Source organism: Brachionichthys hirsutus, chromosome 3 (genome assembly GCF_040956055.1).
Source record: "Brachionichthys hirsutus isolate HB-005 chromosome 3, CSIRO-AGI_Bhir_v1, whole genome shotgun sequence".
Classification (NCBI taxonomy): Eukaryota; Metazoa; Chordata; class Actinopteri; order Lophiiformes; family Brachionichthyidae; genus Brachionichthys; species Brachionichthys hirsutus.
This window is the reverse complement of record NC_090899.1, coordinates 15,297,905-15,319,834: the sequence shown is the minus strand read 5'-3', so window position 1 is coordinate 15,319,834 and position 21,930 is coordinate 15,297,905. Positions and strand designations below refer to the sequence as shown.

At 46.9% G+C, this 21,930-nt stretch overlaps 3 protein-coding genes across 5 annotated transcripts; 1 reads left to right on the top strand and 2 right to left on the bottom strand.

The window, feature by feature from the left end:
* Positions 1-902: 902 nt before the first annotated feature.
* kiaa1143 (KIAA1143 ortholog) lies at positions 903-2,207 on the bottom strand. 2 transcript variants are annotated; one of them, XM_068760314.1, is made up of 4 exons: positions 2,018-2,207; positions 1,763-1,907; positions 1,488-1,600; positions 903-1,454 (listed from the first exon to the last, which is right to left on the bottom strand). In XM_068760314.1, the coding sequence occupies exons 1-4, from the start codon at positions 2,129-2,131 to the stop codon at positions 1,365-1,367; spliced, it is 462 nt and encodes a 153-aa protein (XP_068616415.1). In that variant the 5' UTR covers positions 2,132-2,207; the 3' UTR covers positions 903-1,364. The 2 variants fall into 2 exon arrangements, with proteins under 2 accessions (XP_068616415.1, XP_068616414.1); XM_068760313.1 differs by having other exon boundaries at positions 903-1,600.
* A 430-nt stretch (positions 2,208-2,637) lies between these two features.
* LOC137911567 (transmembrane protein 42-like) lies at positions 2,638-3,924 on the top strand. The gene is made up of 3 exons (XM_068755954.1): positions 2,638-2,781; positions 3,532-3,678; positions 3,763-3,924. Exons 1-3 carry the CDS (start codon positions 2,638-2,640, stop codon positions 3,904-3,906), a joined length of 435 nt encoding a protein of 144 aa, XP_068612055.1. The 3' UTR covers positions 3,907-3,924.
* Positions 3,925-4,530: 606 nt separating this feature from the next.
* On the bottom strand, positions 4,531-20,667 carry LOC137911550 (palmitoyltransferase ZDHHC3-like). Of its 2 annotated transcripts, none has more exons than XM_068755935.1 (7): positions 20,623-20,667; positions 19,628-19,995; positions 17,352-17,476; positions 17,016-17,112; positions 16,814-16,895; positions 13,603-13,733; positions 4,531-4,740 (listed from the first exon to the last, which is right to left on the bottom strand). In XM_068755935.1, exons 2-7 carry the CDS (start codon positions 19,958-19,960, stop codon positions 4,534-4,536), a joined length of 975 nt encoding a protein of 324 aa, XP_068612036.1. In that variant the 5' UTR covers positions 19,961-19,995; positions 20,623-20,667; the 3' UTR covers positions 4,531-4,533. The 2 variants fall into 2 exon arrangements, with proteins under 2 accessions (XP_068612036.1, XP_068612044.1); XM_068755943.1 differs by lacking the exon at positions 4,531-4,740 and adding an exon at positions 7,876-8,190.
* Between the last annotated feature and the right edge of the window lie 1,263 nt (positions 20,668-21,930).

Sequence of the window (21,930 nt, the reverse complement as noted above, 5' to 3'; positions counted from 1 at the left end):
TCAATTTGTCATTTATAACCTCATATAGCTGCTATTTAGCCCTCTGTAGTCATTTATGTCTGCTGAAAATTCATTATTCAATCTTATTTTGTATTAAAAACATGGCATGGTCCTAAAAGACAATGTACAATTAGAGAATCTTTTCATCTCATGGATCCCCTTTTCATTTTATAGATAAGAGGATATAAGTTGACCCAAAAAGTGGAATTCTGCTCTGGTATTTTCTATAATTAATCGCTTGAATCTTTCCTCAAATATTGCACTGACACACCGTTTTAGAGATGACCTGAGATATAGATATCAGGAATATGGGCCAAAACGGGCTGTACAGGTACTCACAGATAAGAAGCTACAAAACAAAACATTCTGACTGAGAAGAGATTAGAAGAGAAACATTTGATAAAAAAAACAAGTCATTGATTTACCAACAGCTGCTGATTAATACTCAACATATTAAACAACAATGGAGTGTTTGGGAAAGTATCTGCTCTGGCTGTGGGGGGAGGGGGGGGGTCAGGTTTGGGAAGAATTTGATTCTTCACAACTCCTTTGAAATCTTTCCTCATAAAAAGTAACAGAAGCGAGACGTGCTGGAGACACTGTGGGAGACCAAAGACATCGTCTGTCCCATCATAGAACTATAATGGGACAGGATAATAGTTCAATCAGGACCGTCCCATCATAGAACTATAATGGGGCAGGATAATAGTTCAATCAGGACCGTCCCATTATAGTTAATAAATACTGAAAATCAATCCTTCCTTTGATCCTTCCGTTTTCTTATTTGATATTTTCCCAGTTCTTCTCAGGATCAAAACGTTTCACTCTTCACATCTCTGAAACATGACCCCCCCCCCCCCCCCCCCCCCCCACGGCACAATGGATACAAAAAACAAGACGAGTTTATTCAATGGAACGGTTGGACTTTCTCAATGGTGACACAAACCTGCCTTCATTATTGATCCATCATTGGTAATGGTAAATCAAACATGTTGTATAAAGCCCGGTGCGTTTTATGTTAATAAAGTAAATAAAGTCTGTGGCTGCCCCCTGGACTCCATCGAGGACAGACCCAAACAGCCTTCATCTCCTGATGATGATGATGATGATGATGATGATGAAGGTGAGCGCTCCGAGAAGCTCGGACAGACTTTCCATCAGTTTGAACGTTTATTTTTGGGAGAAATGTTCCTCTTTTGTAACAAGTGAAGATGAAATTCATCCTAGTACTTCTACTGTTTTTACAGTGTACTAGTATTGAACAGTGATCAGTAATATTGAGGACTGACTGGGCTACTGGAGGACACGGTGGACACTGGACGAGCTCCATGCTGTATTTTAGTCTTATATTTCATCAGAGGCATTTAATCCTCCTCTTCCTCCTCGTCCCCACCAAATGACAGAAGGCTGTTATTCTTGACTTTCCTTTCAGACTTGTCCTTGTCCTTGTCCCCCTTGTCCTCCTTGTCCCCCTTGTCCTCCTCTGCTCCGTCGGTCTTCTTCTTTTTGCTGGTGCTGGCGGTGATGCCCTGAAAGGTGTCAGAGGAGCGCTTGGCTGGTTTCTTAAAGAGGATTTTACCATCAGGAGGAGGTCCATCGTCTGTGGACAGGACGGAGACGCTTTCATTTGGGACACGCCATCATTTAAATCCAGGAGAAAATGTTTCGTGCCTTTTCAAACAGTCACTTTTTATATAAAAAGCTAACTTTATTCACAATCTCAGAAGCATTTGCATAATAAAGGTTTATTTAAACTGCTCACCTTCGCCACCCCGGGCGCGCATTTCGTCCCGGATCTTCTGCGCGTCCTCTCCGGTCAGGTCTCCGCTCTGTACGACCACAACTTGAGGTAGTTCGTCCGCCGGATCACTCCCGGTATCGTCGTCCAGAGATGACGTCACTTGCCGCTGAAGAGGGAACATGAAGACAAAGGACTTTAGCAGGTCGGTGCCACGGAAAGGTCACCGGGTCCGGTGCGCTAGCTGCTAGCATACCGAGCTAGCCGAGCCTTCCGTACCTTCGTATCGACAGTCGCTGCTTCTTTGTAGCCGACGTCATCTTTAAACTTCTTCAGGAAGGCCGGCTCCGCCGGTCTCACCCACGACACGCCCCTGGCCTTGTTCTTATTCATCGCGAAAGAGAAAACGAACTCTTCAATGAAATAGGAGATATTTGCAGGCTCTGATCCACCAAAACCCAGCCTACGTCATTAGCATGCGCCGCGAGCCGTCGCACAACAAAGCCGTCCTGTGATTGGCGGATGTGCGAACCGGAAGTGACGTTTAGAAATTGGGACCTTCAAAATTATTAGACAAAAAAATGGATACAAAAATGAATACAATATTTTTATTTTTAGTACACGAACCACTCAGAAGAATATTCCTAAATTATTTTAGTAAATTTTAATTTTGATGTTAGGTCTTCGTCTTTCACAAAGAGGAAAGACGAAGCATCACCTGGACGCTCCACCTGCCACCGAAGAGACTTCTCCAGTTCTCGGACGGCAGGTGAAACGCGTTCAAGCAGCAGGTCCAGCTGATCGATCCGGATGATTGAGACACATTTCGCTCTCGTTTTATTTTGAAGGTTCCGCGGTCCGTTTCCGTTTCTCGCCAGCTGACTGTTTGTTGCTCCAGTATGGCGTCGGGGTGTCTCTACGCGGTGGCGGCGGGATTCTTGGGCGCTGCCGCCTCGTTGTGCGCCAAGCTGTCCCTCGGAGCGGACTACCTGAGAGGCGCGTGCGAGTCCGGGACTTCCGGTGGGTCCGCGGCCTGTGAATGGGTGAGTCCGGGACTTCCGGTGGGTCCGCGGCCTGTGAATGGGTGAGTCCGGGACTTCCGGTGGGTCCGCGGCCTGTGAATGGGTGAGTCCGGGACTTCCGGTGGATCCGTAGCCTGTGGCTGGGTGAGACGATGCGGGTTTAGAGCAGCGCCCCCTAGTCATGCCCAGAATGGTTTCTACTAGTTTGTGTCACTATTAAAACGCTCACCCGTCTCACCTGTCTCACCTGCTTCACCTGCAGGGCAACGCCCATTTGCGTCAGACTGTAGCTCTGCTGCCATTCATGAGACTGATCTATATTTTGTTTCGCAGCGTTTCTCACACACGTCTCAAAACAATCGGTGATGACCCGTCAGCCTGTAGTTTATATGTAGTCTCTGTAGGTCTCCCTTCCTCTGGTACTAAATCGATGCAGGCACCGAACGTACCAGATGAAAGATCAAAGCTTCATCGTTCATCAGAAACACAAAGTGTGTTCCGAACGTTTTCGGTTCTGGAGTTATTGATCATTGAAAAGAGGCAGATTTCACCAAAATCAGCGTTTTCCAACAGAAAATGTAGAAAACGAGCTCCTCGTTCAGCGACGCGTTTCTCGCTGACTTAATATTTATTGCTTTAGTGACACATCTGAACAGATGTTTACTGTAGATAACAATAAAAACACTGAAGAGGAGCCTTTGATGTTGTAATAAAAGGGTTTTGTTATCAGATCTTCATTCATGAAACGAACCGATGACCTCTGTGCTGCAGCTCCTCCCCCCCCTGCGGCTGCTCTGCGGGGGCCTGCTGCTCTCCTGCAATGCCGTCATGTGGACCTTCTTCTCCAAGGCCCTCCGTCACTGCTCCTCCTCCGCCAGGGCCACCGTCACCGTCACCGCCTCCAACTTCATCTCCTCGGTAACGTCCCGGTGACTCCTCCGTCGTCGGTTCGGTGACCAGCACAGAACCGATGACGGACGCCTGCGCTTGCTTTGTGTCCAGGCCGTCTTGGGGAGGGTGATCTTTGGTGAGACCCACGCTGCCCTCTGGTGGGGGGGCATCTCTCTCACTCTGTGTGGGTTGTTCGTGCTTCATGGGTCCTCACCTCAGACGTTCCCGAAGGAGGAGGGCGAAAAGGAGGAGTAACACCTCCTGCAGCTCCGCCGCCGTCGCTGGAGTCCTCAGAGACTTTACATTCGAAATGTTAATGGGAAGCTCAGCACTAGCTAGCTAGGCTAGCATGTCGCGTTGTATAAAACTGGTGGTTCATCCAATACCGCTGCTTTGAACCTTGGGGAGTGTCGGGTCATTAAATCTGGCTTTTTGCGAGTTTGTGTCACGTGGAACTGTCCAGATGTCCAGATAGTCTCTCTTTTCATGCTTTGACTATTAACAACTAAACATAAAAGAAAATGCATTTCATGGAGTATTTTATTTAGAAATAAAACATTGAAGCCACAGTTAGTGTTAAAATGATTTGCATAAATAGCACCGTAATCATCTCTTCCACCGTCTATATCCAGATGTGCGCCTGAGGGACAGGTGACCGCTTAGTAAAAGATTAGCTCTGAGGGAGGGTCCAGGAAGGCGTTCAAGGATCTCCTGAGACTCTCACCCCGTTGGGGGGGGTGTCATCTGGAGCTCACTCAGTAACCCAGTATAAATACCCAGTATAAATACTCCCTCAGCAGAAAGTCCTGGAAGGTTGGTCTCCATGTGTCCCAGAGATCAGCGAGAGGTGCCAGACCGAAACGTCTTCCCGACGGCAGGCGGTCAGGTGAGCGGTATCTCTATGACTTCCTCCTCGATGATGTCCCCCAGCGGGACAGTGATGTGCTCTTGGGGGCTCCTCTTGCAGTCCAACCCAGCGAAGGGGCTGCACCAGGACAGCGAGAAGGCACCGCCGAACGCCGTCTCCATGGCCTTCCAACAGGGCACCTTCCCCCACTTCCCCGTCTCCCCTTTGAGGCGCTCGATTCCCTGGAGAAGACACAGCAATGAGGGAGGTGAAAGGGTGTGGCCCGGATGACACCGTGATGTTTGCGCTTTGGGCCCGTTTCTCATCATCTAAATGTTGAGGCACCATTCTAACCCTTAACCCTAACCCTTAACCCTAACCCTAACCCTTAACCCTAACCCTTAGTCACTCCTCCGGTCTTAACTACGTCTCTCAAGCCGGTTCTGTGTCTGCCAGAAGGATCATGCTGAAGTACTGGATAGTACGTTGGTCAAGTAGTTCAAAAACTGTTTCCACATATTTAGCATTACAGGAGAGGATGCTTTTCAAGGTACATTTACATTTTAGCCTAATCACACAAAAATAATATGAAATTATTCCCCTCAAATTTTAGACTAGTGCTGTAGCGAGCATCATTCTGGCATTTGCACAGTCCATCCCATTGTGACTACACTGTAAGAAATGTATCCTTTTGTCACAAATGTTCATGCAGACAATTTCTATCAATAAAGGAGCATGAATATCTGTAGAAGATTTAATGCTAATTCGTCTATTGAATCCTGGCGTGACGATGTGCCACCCCACACCCCCAGTCCGAATCCCCATCCTTTTTTTACTTTTCATTTTTCATTCATCCATGAACATATGTAGCAAAGTATGCATTTCAGTTTTCAGATTACTATGATTTATTCTGCTGTGCAGAGGAATGCAACAGGAGATTCAGAAAAGCATGCAGGGATGCAAAGTGCAACCAGACACAGGACATGCTGGGATATTGCTGTATTTGTACACAGTAAATGTTAGTGGATATTGCAGACAACCTTTCTGTATTAAAGTAAACGATTGCTTTGTTCTCTATTCTGATTTGTTTGGAACATGCCCATGTCGTCGTAAAACACTGCAGACGGTGACACACATGCAGTTTAAAGATAATAATAACGCATGCGACTACAAAGAGAGCCCACTCATTCATTCATTCATTCATGTTTGGTTGAGTAGGAAACAAAGAAAGCTCGAGCCCGTCGACATGCGTGATGCGTTCAGCTCACTCCGGTACGAGCTTACCTCTCCTCTCCTCTACTTTACAAGGAGTTGAGTGCTTCACAAAGCTTTCAGCAGAATGACTTATCAACCAAAGCAAATGCATGAGTGGAGAAAACATTTCAAGGAGAGGCAGATAGAGAGACAAGCACAAAGAGGATTTAACAGCAGGGTGTGTATGCAAGGGAAGTACAAATATGTTCTTTAACAGGAAACAGGAGAAAGTCCCTTCATAGTCCGCTGAAATACATCCAAAAAGCACGTTTTTCCAATTGCAGCTGAGAAGTATTTATTCTCCGTGCATGTGCTGAAATATCATCCGAACATTTAGAAAGAATTAAAATGTCTGAATAACATTCCACCTTCACGCTCACCATCATACCAGCGTTTCACAGACATCGCTAAATCACCATGCGTTCAGATAATACACACAAAATCTGGTCAAATGCACTTTAGAACAGAACCTAGGAAGATGAGTACAACATGTTTTAGTATGTGTGTGACTGAGCCGTTAACACTTTGATAAACGCTCTGGTCCTGTGGAACAGTCCTGCTGCTGCGTGTGTGACGCTTGCAGAGCTGTGCAGGTCTAAACAGTGCTTCCCTTTCAAGCCATGCAAGTTCTCTTCGTGACAAACCGGTTCTAAAGCAAACGAGTGACCCCTTTAGAGGAAATTCTTTAAAACGCCTTCCCCAAAAGAAATCCGGAGTTTCACTGAACATGGCACAAACGTCAAAACACCATATGGGCTTCAAGCACACGGGCTGGTCCGCTGGCAAATGTTCCTGCACACTCGGGGTGCTTTCACACCGCACCAAGAGGACTCGGTTCCTTTGGGAGCAAATGCCTGCATTTATAATTTATGAAAGGTCTTCTTTCACACTGCGATTGCTTTGCGAAATGAACTTTCGGAGCAGCGTCACGTGGCTGAAAGGGGCGATCATCGATTGGACAAAGTAGAAGGGGAAGTCCCGCCCTCTCCCATGTTTGTTTTGGTTTGGAGTGCGCCAGTGGCTGCTGCTGCTCATCCAAGGAGGGAATCTCATTTAGTTCTGGCCTAAATCATAAATGTTACACAACGTTAGTCGTTTTTAACAAACACAAAGTCGCTGGGGATCAATAAAGTCTCCGGATCGGTTCACAGCAACGGAATGAACCGCTTGGAAAACGCTTCGCTGATTTCACTGTCAATCAAAATCACTCCTCAGACAGATCATCCAATCATCATGCCCCAGAGACGCTGATGGGCGGGACAAAGCCCAGCATTTATCCAACGACCGTCCAGTTTCGTTCTGTGGAACAACCCAGTCTAACTGTTAAAGCGCCGTAGCGCTGCGGGGAGAAGTCGTGTCAGTTACCGGGGATGAGTAGCTGGTTCTGAACACAAGATGAAAGTATTATAACGCATATTTAGTCAATGAAATATACACACAGCGGTACATATTTCACCACTTTTAGTTTTTCTGGTAACGCGCCGCGTAGCGTCTCTACGTACAGCTGATCCTGCCTTTGCTCCGGCGAGCTTTCACACTGCTCACGGAACCGAGCAGGGTTCTCTTGCAAGGGAACCGAGACCCACGTTTTCAGGCGGACTTTTTTTGATCCTCTCCGGAGTCCAGGTGCGCTTTCACACCAGCTCAAAATGGAGCGGATTATCCGAGAAAAGGAACTCTGGTCCGTTTAAAGGGGAGCAAACAGCGGCAGTGTGAAAGCACCCTCAGACACACAAATTGGAGCATTGGTGTTCAGGTGGGAAGGCAGACCTTTCTTCGAGGAGGAGAGGATAAGCCTAAGTCGCAGTGAGGTGGCTGACATTCTAATTTGTGTGCGCCCTCTTCGGTCGCCCCCAACGGGTCAGGCGTGTGCCCCGTGTAAAGTGTTCCATCTTCACGTGATGGCTGAGGGTTTGATTCCTGCTCAGGGCCCTTCACTGGCCATCTACTGGGGCATTTAAAATAAAGGCGCATGCAAACCAGCATGAATCAAGCAATAAATGACGTTCTCCTCTTCCTGTGGTCGATGTCTGGAACTGTCAGGTATAAGTGTGCTTCCTGAAATCTAGCTAAACAAGAAGTAAGAACAGACAAAAGTTCTGCACAGCAACAGTCATCACAGAGCTTTAGAACAGGATTCATGTCAGAACGGGGGGTTTTCTGCAATACAACAGTAAACATGTGCCACACTGTAAAAAAAAGCAGATGGAAAGCTGTCCATGGCTAACATGCCAGATAGTGGGACTCGATCACGTCTTCTCGTCCCCGAGGCCGAGCGCTCACACCACATACTGGTAGGTCTCAGCTTTTCCGTGGTCGGGGGTGGAGAAGGGACTAAACCACAACAAGGAGAACGGGTGTCCAAATACCGCCCTCGTGTTCATCCACTTAGTTTTTTTAGCCCATCTTCTCTCTTCCTTTTTCAACTGCTCTATGCCCTGAAAATGAGACAACCGAGCTTCAGTTGGTGGACCTTCGTGACCCTGTCAGCAATCTGAAGTCATTGGCAAAATACTGATGTGTTTCAGTGCACTAAATACCGTATTTTTTGGATTATACGTCGCTCCGGATTGTAGGTCGCACCAGCCAAAAAATGCATAATTAAGAAGAAAAAAACATATATAGGCCGCACTGGAGGATAAGTCGCATTTTTGGGGAAAATTTATTTGATAAAATCCAACACCAAACAACATATAGCACAAAGAACATGCTAACAAGTTTACCAAAATATCAGGTTTTACTCAGAATCACGAAATCCAAGGAAATCTTCATCCTCGGTGTCACTTTTGAACAACTCCCCCAACTCGGCAGGTAGACAAGACGCCGCTTCCTCTTCTACGTCGCTTACATCAGACTCGTCGTCAGTTGCAGTTCCAATTATTCCAGCCTTTCTGAATCCCGACAGGATGGTTGCGGTTGTCACTGAAGCCCATGCTTTGTCGATCCATTCAATGACTTCCAGGAAAGTTGCATGGCGCATTCTCCCGGTTGCCGTGAAGCTGTGCTCTCCATCCGTCATCCACTGCTCCCACAGGTTACGCAAAACTGACTTAAAGCTCCTATTCACGGAGATATCAAGTGGCTGGAGTATTTTGGTTAAGCCTCCAGGCATGATGGCAGGTATGGAGTTGAGAACTTTTAATTTATTTTTTAACTGTGGTGTGATGTGCGCTCTCATGCTATCCATCACAAGCAGAGCTTTGCGTGCTCTAAAGAAGCCATCCGGTCGCTTATTGTAGCACTTTGTAAGCCACAAGTTCATCATTTCTTGATCAATCCACCCTTTCGCGTTCACGGCGACTTCAACTGAGGAGGATTGGATTTTTGGCATGGTTTTTCGTTTGAAAATGACCATCGGTGGCAGTTTTGATCCGTCTCCACAACATGCCAGCACCACTGTGAAGTGTGATCTCTCATGACCAGTTGTAACGATATTCACACTTTTTTGCCCTTTCTCTGCAACACTTCGGCCCATGGGGATGTCAAAAGTGAGGGGGACCTCGTCCATGTTAATAATATGATCCGGTGTCACGTTGTGATCACTTACATGCTTTTCAATGAACGCGCGGAAACTGTCAACCTTGGCTTGGAAGTCCGCTGGCAGTTTTTGGGACAGTGTCGTCCTAGCTCTGATAGAGAGGCGTTTGCGCTGCATGAAGCGGTAACACCAAGAAGGTCCTCCCGCAAAGCCGTTTATATTCACCGCCCTGGCAACCACTTGGGCGTGGAGACGCAACTGCACCGTTGACAAATCTCTCCCAGCAGCACGTTGTTCAAGCACCCATGCGTGAACTCGTTCCTCCAACTGCGGCCACCTAGCTTGTCGCCCGCGATTAGCTTTCTTTGTTTTCTTCATTTCAGTTAGCGTAACCTCCGCTTTTCGCCAGTCCCTTACAAGTTTTTCGCTCACTCCAAACTTTCTTTCTGCTGCTCGATTGCCGTTTTCGGCTCCATATTTCACTATCTGAAGCTTGTAAGCCGCGGAATATGACTTTCTTTTTGGCGCCATTTTCAATCAGCCCTTCTAATTTGTGTTTTTAGATAACAGGTGTGACAGATAACTCTGAACCTCCAGAAACCACGACAGATTCTGACGGGTCACAGAGTTCCCTGTAACACCTGTTATAGAAATGTGTAGGCTACTGTCTCTGCGCTCACAGATTTTGTAAAAAAAGCATATATAAGTCGCTCCGATTTATAAGTCGCACCCCCGACCAAACTATGAAAAAAACCGCGACTTATAATCCGGAAAATACGGTATATATTTATAAAAAAATACAATATTCTGAACGTCTTGTTGGCAATAAACCGAATACGTCAGTGATTTATCTACAAGCTTCAAAGAGCGGTACACTTCTCTAAATGTCCTCTTGATGGGACGGTCGAATGTCTCCCGCTCACATGGACTGGAGTTTACTTTGATGAGCTCCACTATCAAGAACATTTTAGAAAAGCAGGAAAGCAACAGAGGAAATAGTGATTCCTTCTATTCACACCTTTCCAGGGAATTACATTTTCATCTTTCAATCACTGAACTTCAGAACTCCACCGTATGCACGCTTTGATATTATTGGAGGAAAGAAATACTCTTGTCTTTCTTTAAAGGGGACATAAGGACCATCACTTTCCCCGTGATTCTACACTCATATTTTGGTGGTTTCAAGTCATTACCAAGACCAAAACTGCAAAATTAAGTCAATCCTGCGTAATTCTGTAAAAAAGTTTTGAAACGCGTCTGGCAGCAAGCTCCCCCGTTGTGATGTCACATCGGGGGAGGAGCTATACGTGCACTCTCCCCGTGTCTGCGCTCCGCACGGCCACGCTCTATCTGTGGCTCGTGCATGAGTCGAAGAAGAAGAAGAAGAAGAAGTGGATAAAGTTTATTTTTGGTGGTAATGTTCTGGAGAAAATTGGCAAAAATATTTTAGTCTGTGATAAGAAAGTTACCTCACCGGTTACCATGGTAACATGCCCGCTATGAATTTAGTTTAGTTTTAGTTTTCAGAGGCATTTCTGACTGATCTGTTTGAGACAGAAATGAGGGACGCTGTCCTGCAGCATCTGTTTGAGACAGAAATGAGGGACGCTGTCCTGCAGCATCTGTTTGAGACAGAAATGAGGGACGCTGTCCTGCAGCATCTGTTTGAGACAGAAATGAGGGACACTGTCCTGCAGCGTCTGTTTGAGACAGAAATGAGGGACGCTGTCCTGCAGCATCTGTTTGAGACAGAAATGAGGGGCGCTGTCCTGCAGCATCTGTTTGAGACAGAAATGAGGGACGCTGTCCTGCAGCATCTGTTTGAGACAGGAATGAGGGACACTGTCCTGCAGCATCTGTTTGAGACAGAAATGAGGGAAGCTGTCCTGCAGCATCTGTCTGAGACAGAAATGAGGGACGCTGTCCTGCAGCATCTGTTTGAGACAGGAATGAGGGACGCTGTCCTGCAGCATCTGTTTGAGACAGGAATGAGGGACGCTGTCCTGCAGCATCTGTTTGAGACAGACATGAGGCACGCTGTCCTGCAGCATCTGTTTGAGACAGAAATGAGGGACGCTGTCCTGCAGCATCTGTTTGAGACAGAAATGAGGGACGCTGTCCTGCAGCATCTGTTTGAGACAGAAATGAGGGACGCTGTCCTGCAGCATCTGTTTGAGACAGAAATGAGGGACGCTGTCCTGCAGCATCTGTTTAAGACAGAAATGAGAGACGCTGTCCTGCAGCATCTGTTTGAGACAGAAATGAGGGACGCTGTCCATGAAGTACAGGATGCAGGAATGGTGGTCGTGTAAAACAGCAACAAGTATATGGGGTAATGGTCTAAGTCAGGGCCAGGTCCCCAACAACCGGGCCAATAAGCAAAAAGGAGTAAAAACAAATCTCTAAAGAGCTTCTTTGCAAAGGGGACAAGGCCAGCCGAGGAGCCGGAAGAGGAGCCTCGGACCTTCAACCAGCGAAAGCCCGTTTTAACGAACACTCCCAGGGAGTCATGCTTAAAATACGGGTTTACCTCCAGGTGACTCACGCACCAATTCTGATTTGCATATTAGTATTCTGATTCTGATCATATGTGGCAACAAGCTAGCAAATAGGGAAGAGAATTGATAAGATTTATACGATTACAATTCCATGTACCGGTCCTGTTCTTAATCAATTCTCTTATCGATTCTCATTCGGCGAAAAGGAGAGCAATCAGGTCGATTAGCATCAACGTAATTTTGTATATTAGTTCAGACCTTACAGACCCAGCAGTGAGATAAAATCCCGGCATGAAATGGGTCTGTGGCAGTAAAGAAGTTGGGGACCCCTGACCCAAATGAAGGCAACAGCAGAGCCCGGCGGGGGCTGGACTCCACCCAGACCCCGCCCAGAAACACCGAAGAGCCCGGGGGGAGAGGGTTACGCTGCTACGACTGTACTATCGTAAGGGGTCTCCACTTCACCCCGTCCTTTGCATCGTCCTCCCCAGCCTGGACACTCCAAGGAGAACCTCAGCATCTTCATCTCCTCCACTTCTAGCTCCGCCTCCTGTCCTCTCTTCAGAGACGTCCATCATGGCTGTCCTCACCACTGTCTCTAAGCCGTCCATCATGGCTGTCCTCACCCCTGTCTCTAAGCCGTCCATCATGGCTGTCCTCACCACTGTCTCTAAGCCGTCCATCATGGCTGTCCTCACCACTGTCTCTAAACCGTCCATCATGGCTGTCCTCACCACTGTCTCTAAGCCGTCCATCATGTCTGTCCTCACCACTATCTCTAAGCCGTCCATCATGGCTGTCCTCACCACTGTCTCTAAGCCGTCCATCATGTCTGTCCTCACCACTGTCTCTAAGCCGTCCATCATGGCTGTCCTCACCACTGTCTCTAAGCCGTCCATCATGGCTGTCCTCACCACTGTCTCTAAGCCGTCCATCATGGCTGTCCTCACCACTGTCTCTAAGCCGTCCATCATGGCTGTCCTCACCACTGTCTCTAAGCCGTCCATCATGTCTGTCCTCACCACTGTCTCTAAGCCGTCCATCATGGCTGTCCTCACCACTGTCTCTAAGCCGTCCATCATGGCTGTCCTCACCACTGTCTCTAAGCCATCCATCATGGCTGTCCTCACCACTGTCTCTGAGCCGTCCATCATGGCTGTCCTCACCACTGTCTTGTAGACCGGTCCCTTCGTCCTATCACAGAGCACACCTGATACTTTCCTCCCCCCGGTCCAGCCCGCCTGCACACGATTCTTCACAGACTTTTACAGTTTCTTTAAAGAAACGCTGTCCCCTTTGGGTGGGCGATCACCCAGCAACCAGACAGGACGGTTAGCAATATTTCTGTTATAGCAGTTTACAACTTTGTTACCTGAGTGCATGAAAACATATCATGCTGCGCCAGACTGAGCCAACAGGGGAGGTGAAATGTTCGTTGCATACGAGAAAACATCTCCCCGTTGCGTCCGTGCAACCCCCACGCAACACTGCTATCACCAGAGAGCATTGCTGTTTACAGGGAACGCAGGTACTGGGTCATCGTTAGCAAACAGACTTCAGATTTGATCCTGGCAACCATCAATTTTGATTCACTTTGATTTCAACACCACTGTGTATATTTAAACACATTGTTTTGCAGAATTACTAATCTCAAATGAGCATTGTGATTAGTGTAAATTCAATATAAATGTACATTTAAAGCACTCAGAATTGGTTTCTTTTTAGGAATAACACATTTTACACAGTTAAAGATTTGCTGCAAATGAGAGATGTCAGGTCGCTGTTAACAGAATCAGAAGGTCAAAGCTGATAATGTTAAGAAGCAAAGCGGGAGGTGGAGAAAGAAGTGAAGGATCACTAAATGGATCACTTACGGTTTCATCGGTACAGATGGAGTGGACCTGTGTGCCGAACATCACAGAGGTGAAGATGAGGAAGAGGAGACTTTCAAAGCACAGGAGTATGAGGAGGATAACTGTTGCTGGAGGCGAGAAGGAACTGCACTCTTGGGTATGGAGGGACATGGAGGGGCAAAAAACAGAGAGAGCAGCCTGAGGACGGGGATGCTAAATGCTACAGCAGCAGGTGTGACCACCTGTCACCTGTTGAGGGTGCTACAGTCAGGTAGGAGGCATGTTTGGGTTTGGGGGGGGGTAGCACCACCACCTATCAGAGTAACTAAGTTAGCATTTTAGCATTTCAAAACCATTTTGAAGAGAAAGATTAACCAAACCCCGAAAACATCCACATATAGTTTTTGTACATTAAAAAAATAACAACTTGAAACTTTAAACATTCTGAAGGGCTTTTATAACAAAACACTGAAAACATTCCTGAAATATTAATCTAAATATTCTGAAATATTAAAATCTGTAAACTTACCAGACATTCACTAAATTATTAGTTAGTTTCTTTTTATGTTTTTAATACATATATTTTTTAAACAGAGTTCATCATCTTTCTCCTCACCTGGAGGAGGCAGTCTACCTCACAGGCCGCCCTCAGTATGTCAGACTGCACAGCCTCTCTACTGACACTATTGTCAGCAGCACGGGGGCACCACGAGGGACTGTCCTGTCTCCGTTCCCGTTTACGCGCTACACCTCGGACTTCAGCTTCTGCTCAAAGTCCTGCCACCTGCAGAAGTTCAGACGGTTCTGCTATTGTGGGCTGCATCAGCGGGGGCCAGGTGGCTAAACCACCTCCAACTCAACATCTCAAAGACCGAGGACCTGTAGGAACCTGTGTCCATTCATGGAACAGAGGTGGACATAGTGGACAATTATAAACACCCGGGTGTCCACACTGGTGGAAAAACACCGAGGTAGTCTTTCTCAGGAGAGAACCACGCTGCGGCTGTTTATCACTCGGGCGTGTCCATGCTGAGGAAACTGATTAGCATCAGAGACAACATCTCGCAGCATCGGCCATACAGAGCTCCACAGGAGGTCTTTTCTGCCTTGGCCTTCAGATTGTATAGCTCCTCCCCTTTCTGCAAGTAAGATTCATTCATTCATTTTCCAACCGCTTTGTCCATCAATGGGCGAGAGGCGGGGTACACCCTGGACAAGCCGCCAGGGCAACACAGAGACAGCCACACACATTCACACCGACGGGCAATTCAGTGTCACCAATCAGCCTAAGATGCATGTTTTTAGTGGTGAGAGGAAGCTGGAGAACCCGGAGAGAACCCACACAGACACAGGGAGAACCCGGAGAGAACCCACACAGACACAGGGAGAACCCGGAGAGAACCCACGCAGACACAGGGGAGAACCCGGAGAGAACCCACAGACACAGGGAGAACCTGGAGAGAATCCACAGACACAGGGAGAACCCGGAGAGAACCCACGCAGACATGGGGAGAACCCGGAGAGAACCCACACAGACACAGGGAGAACCCGGAGAGAACCCACGCAGACACGGGGAGAACCCGGAGAGAACCCACGCAGACACGGGGAGAACCCGGAGAACCCACGCAGACACGGGGAGAACCCGGAGAACCCACGCAGACACGGGGAGAACCCAGAGAGAGCCCACGCAGACATAGGGAGAACCCGGAGAGAACCCACGCAGACACAGGGAGAACCCGGAGAGAACCCACGCAGACACAGGGAGAACCCGGAGAGAACCCACGCAGACATGGGGAGAACCCGGAGAGAACCCACGCAGACATGGGGAGAACCCGGAGAGAACCCACGCAGACACAGGGAGAACCCGGAGAGAACCCACACAGACACGGGGAGAACCCGGAGAGAACCCACACAGACACGGGGAGAACCCGGAGAGGACCCACACAGACACAGGGAGAACCCGGAGAGAACCCACACAGACACGGGGAGAACCCGGAGAGAACCCACGCAGACACGGGGAGAACCCGGAGAGAACCCACGCAGACACAGGGAGAACCCAGGCAGACACGGGGAGAACCCGGAGAGAACCCACGCAGACACGGGGAGAACCCGGAGAGAACCCACGCAGACACGGGGAGAACCCGGAGAGAACCCACGCAGACACAGGGAGAACCCAGGCAGACACGGGGAGAACCCGGAGAGAACCCACGCAGACACGGGGAGAACCCGGAGAGAACCCACGCAGACACGGGGAGAACCCGGAGAGAACCGGTGGCTGTGGGAGATTTGTCGTGTTTCCTCTCAACGTCGCTACCTTTAACTTGTGTCTGTCATTTGCCCTGTTTCGTAAAACCACAGTCCAGCACTAACTCAGAGGTGCAGCGTCTTTTAGAAGCAAGCGGCTGATATTTTTTCAACACACCGTGCAGCCCTAGTTCAACCCTGCAGCACAGACGAGCTGGGCACAGGTTTCGTGTCACTGATAGTCGCTAACCAAACATGAACTCTGGTCCCGGGCCCACTGACTGCTGTAACGTCACGGTGAAACTGACTTTAGATATTTTTCTTGGGAACAGTTCATCCTATAATGCATTACCGGTCATTTGCTTGTCTTTATTAATGCTTGAATTATGCCTCAGAACATGTTTTGCACATCACAGTCTGGCAACTAGACTACGATCGCTAGCAGCTTGAGTCCAGCGCACTTTAATGCAGATCTGAATAAACTCCAGCAAAGACTGAGACGCGCTGTCTGCGCTGTGGAAGCATCCTGAAGTGGACGACAACGACCTGCCGATTGAGGTGCTGTTCATTTTATTTTAAATATTGGTATTTAATATTTCCTGTTGTACTAGTACAAGTCCAAAGTGAACAAAGTATTTCATTTATTACTTAAATGTTCAAGCTGTTTAATAGTTAAATGTTGAAATAAGATGATAAAATAAAACAAAAAATAAGGGACATCCTGGATCCGATTCTTCACTCGTCTTTATTTTTATATTATAGATGGATCGGATCAGGACTCTGTTCATAATCAAATGACTTGGAGGCAAAAAAAAAAACATGTATATACTGTATGTCAAATTAAGTATTTTACATCATTTTATTCGAATGATAGTCATTTCAAAGGAAAATTGTTGTACTTAGTTTAATTCTAATACAGAAAGAAAGCAAGAAAGAGACTTTTTTCTGAAGGGACTGAAGACAGCATACAAGAAATAAAAAGACTCACTCGTCCAGTCTTCTTCAAAGCAGTTGAGGAAATGGAAGGCGACCATGACCAGAGAGTGAAGAGAGACGAGTGCAATGTACATCTAGGAGTCAAAAACAAGGAGGGACATGAGGAACCGTCTCACCCCCAGCAGACTCCTCTCACTGAAAGCCAATGCAGCACACGCCGCTGTCGTAAATCTGCTGCACATTCATGAACTTACTGTGAAAAGCACAAAATACTTCTGATTGCTTTCCCCGACACAGTTGTTGACCCAGGGACAGTGGTGGTCCATCTTCCGGATGCAACGTTTGCAAACACTGCCAAACAAAAAGATGTGTGAAAAGGTTTACTCACATGATTACTGTGTGACCTCTACAAAGAACCACAGGGTAACTTTAAGACGCAAAGTGGACTACGTTCTAAAATGGCCGATTTCACACACTTCCATACTGAACTTAATACTCCACTGTAAATGTGGGATTGGGTTTTTAAACGTTAATGTGAAACATTTCCCCGTGTGAGATTCACAAAGGGGACGGTCTGTCTTCCGGCCCACCTGCAGTGGTGCGCTCGGTCCGGCTTGATGCTGCAGCACTTGGGACACTTGTAGACGACCTGTCCCGGTTTCAGCTGAAGGCTTTCTATGTACTCCTTAGTAGCATTCCCTTTAGGCACCGCGCCCTAACACACAATATGACCACACAGTTGAGGACTTCAGTGTAGTTTGTAGCATATTAATGCTACACATTACTCTTACTCAAACAAGATTACACATACTCTTAATAATAATAATAATAATAATACATTTTATTTAAAGGCGCCTTTCTCGGTACTCAAGGACACCGTACAAATACATACCAAAAATAACATACCGCATTTTCCGGATTATAAGTCGCGGTTTTTGTCATAGTTTGGTCGGGGGTGCGACTTATAAATCGGAGCGACTTATATATGCTTTTTTTACAAAATCTGTGAGCGCAGAGACAGTAGCCTACACATTTCTATAACAGGTGTTACAGGGAACTCTGTGACCCGTCAGAATCTGTCGCGGTTTCTGGAGGTTCAGAGTTATCTGTCACACCTGTTATCTAAAAACACAAATTAGAAGGGCTGATTGAAAATGGCGCCGAAAAGAAAGTCATATTCCGCGGCTTACAAGCTTCAGATAGTGAAATATGGAGCCGAAAACGGCAATCGAGCAGCAGAAAGAAAGTTTGGAGTGAGCGAAAAACTTGTAAGGGACTGGCGAAAAGCGGAGGTTACGCTTACTGAAATGAAGAAAACAAAGAAAGCTAATCGCGGGCGACAAGCTAGGTGGCCGCAGTTGGAGGAACGAGTTCACGCATGGGTGCTTGAACAACGTGCTGCTGGGAGAGGTTTGTCAACGGTGCAGTTGCGTCTCCACGCCCAAGTGGTTGCCAAGGAGGTGAATATAAACGGCTTTGTGGGAGGACCTTCTTGGTGTTACCGCTTCATGCAGCGCAAACGCCTCTCTATCAGAGCAAGGACGACACTGTCCCAAAAACTGCCAGCGGACTTCCAAGCCAAGGTTGACAGTTTCCGCACGTTCATTGAAAAGCATGTAAGTGATCACAACGTGACACCGGATCATATTATTAACATGGACGAGGTCCCCCTCACTTTTGACATCCCCATGGGCCGAAGTGTTGCAGAGAAAGGGCAAAAAAGTGTGAATATCGTTACAACTGGTCATGAGAGATCACACTTCACAGTGGTGCTGGCATGTTGTGGAGACGGATCAAAACTGCCACCGATGGTCATTTTCAAACGAAAAACCATGCCAAAAATCCAATCCTCCTCAGTTGAAGTCGCCGTGAACGCGAAAGGGTGGATTGATCAAGAAATGATGAACTTGTGGCTTACAAAGTGCTACAATAAGCGACCGGATGGCTTCTTTAGAGCACGCAAAGCTCTGCTTGTGATGGATAGCATGAGAGCGCACATCACACCACAGTTAAAAAATAAATTAAAAGTTTTCAACTCCATACCTGCCATCATCCCTGGAGGCTTAACCAAAATACTCCAGCCACTTGATATCTCCGTGAATAGGAGCTTTAAGTCAGTTTTGCGTAACCTGTGGGAGCAGTGGATGACGGATGGAGAGCACAGCTTCACGGCAACCGGGAGAATGCGCCATGCAACTTTCCTGGAAGTCATTGAATGGATCGACAAAGCATGGGCTTCAGTGACAACCGCAACCATCCTGTCGGGATTCAGAAAGGCTGGAATAATTGGAACTGCAACTGACGACGAGTCTGATGTAAGCGACGTAGAAGAGGAAGCGGCGTCTTGTCTACCTGCCGAGTTGGGGGAGTTGTTCAAAAGTGACACCGAGGATGAAGATTTCCTTGGATTTCGTGATTCGGAATAAAACCTGATATTTTGGTAAACGTGTTAGCATGTTCTTTGTGCTATATGTTGTTTGGTGTTGGATTTTATCAAATAAATTTTCCCCAAAAATGCGACTTATCCTCCAGTGCGACCTATATATGGTTTTTTCTTCTTAATTATGCATTTTTTGGCTGGTGCGACCTACAATCCGGAGCGACGTATAATCCAAAAAATACGGTATATAGAATAAGAATTTAACTGAATAGAAATTAGTAAAACCAAAATAAATTTAACGGAAATAAATTAAGAAAGTGATATGGTAATAAAAATAAAAAAAATGTACACTTGTTTGTGTTCTGCTGAAATAATCAAGATTATATTGCACAAAGACAAACTCTTTACAAAAGAAGAGATAAAACATGACAGCCTACCACCTAATCTCAAATTACGTGGATATAACATGAAAGAGGTCCCACATACAGGGTCGGTGCACATGGCCCGGAGGTGTGAGGCAAGGGCGAGGAAGGCGAGAGCGTTGAACAGGGCCCCGTTCACAACGCTGTACGCTAGACTTCTGGAGGGCAGGAGCATCACGAACAGCACCACGAACTCTGCGTAGAACACCAGCATCCAGGTCACCAGGGCACACGCGATGCCGCAGGCGTCCCTGATGAACCACATGGCAGAGGCAGAGGAAGACGTGATCACATCTTTGGAGACAGGAATGCGCTGCTGGGTCTGGAGGAAGTTGGTTTGTGGCCCCGCCCCACGCCCGAGCTCCGTGTCCCTGCATCGGTGCACCGGGCTCTTCATCCTTCATCTAAGACAGATGGCTGCTGCTGGACCTACTGTGGAGCAGAGCAGGTCACAGGTCAGACAGACAACAAAGGCTTCCATTCGCCTGCCTTCACACACGACCTTGAGTGGCATCCGTCCTCGGACCATCGGCTTTAATGCGATTCTCTCCTCGCTTTGCAGCCGGGTAACTTTGGTGCTGAGGTTCCCTTTTATTTTGTTACAGTATTCCATTTAGCTGTGGCAGGGAGAAAATGTCTCGGCGAGCCTTCTTGCACAAGTGGAGTCCGATCGATTTACCACACTAGAATCCTCCGTGTGTGTGAAACGTTCTACAAGAAGGTCTGTGGTACAAAACATTAAATAATAATAACAAAAACCCTAAAAGAATATATAACATCATATCTAGCTAGCTGTTAAGTGTGATCCGAATGCACCTTTAACCACGCAAAACAGATAAAAGTGATTTCTGACCGTCTTTTCGCTAAAAAAGGGGATCATCGATCTGTGTGCGTTTGTGTGTAAAATGTTTAGCAACAAGCTAACGATGCTCCCCTCAGTGGTCCCATCATTATCCTCATCATACTGTATATAATGAGGATAATGAGCCAGCTGCACCTAAAACCCAATAATACAGTCAATGCTAGTTAGCCGCTTAGCTAATATTAGCGTTTCCTCACCTGTTCGCATCATCCGGTCAGCGCCCTCGCCTTTAGCCTTTAGCCTTTAAACAGGGCTCAACCCGGGACGTCCGTTGTCTTATCGTAGATCCCTTATCATCATAACCCGCGGAATCTGTCCGGAAACAAGAGCAACCTTCGTAGTCCGAAAGGTTAGCTAGCTAGTGGCTACTGCTGCTAGCAAGGAGCTAGGATTGGGAGTCACGCCTCCGCCCCGCACACTTCCTTGTTATGAAGACGTCATGACGTAAAGACTGGCGCGGAGGTCAAGACGGGATGTTCTGCTCAGTGAAGTCAATCGGCGCCGCCATATTGGAAGTTGTAGTCACTTGATGCTAACTAATGTCAGACGTGTTGTTCATCTTAAATCATCAGGAGACTTCTTCATGAACAAATGAGCTTGTGCTCCATCCTTAATCATCTTGTGCCCCCTGCTGGTCGCATAGTATATCACACTACATATCAAGATAAGGCAGACCTGAATCTGGGTTTTTGTTAAAAGAACTCGCTCACACCCTCAAAAACTGGCAAATAGTGTTGAAATACAACTTTAGCAGAAAATGAACAAATAGCTTTCTTTAACTGGCATTTTCAAACCCTGGGCTTTTATACTGGCGAGAATGTGTCAAAATAGTTTTATTGCACGTACCTTGTCCTTGTTTCCCTTTCAAACCCCAACATGCGTCTGGGTACAAACGCCTAGAATAAAAACTGATCATTAAGCAAATTTAAAGCACCCCAAATAGTTCCACTCTCAACCCATCATATTCATTCTAACACATTAATACAGATATACAGATAGGGCCCCATTCCACCCCAGGTAACAGTGTTAAGCATAGACCTAAGAGTATAGACATAGAAATACAGCCGCCATCTTGGTCCTGTCATCCTATCTATTTTGTAAACGTAACCGGAAGCAGCAGAGATGTCAAGATGCCAGAGGACTGTGCGGCGTATTCTTGAGCAAATCGGCAGACTATTGGGAGCAGAGCTCGGGGAATTACTAGCGATGGGCAAATGAAGCTTCAGTCACAGCGACCTCGCCTGCCAAAGTGCAAGGCTGCAGTGGAGTTAAAGTACGTTTGCTTAGAAGATTCGTTGATGGACACAAACTACGACTGAATCGCATGTGGCATTGACAAATAAATAAAGACATAAAGAAATATAGAGAAAATAAGGATTTATGTGAAATTGCACTCAAATGAAGCAGGCCTATGAGTCATATCATATTGTGTCGAGTTCATAGTAATAATATCACATTTATATTATTATTGCAGAATCAGAGATTTATTTTAAATCTCTTCTGAA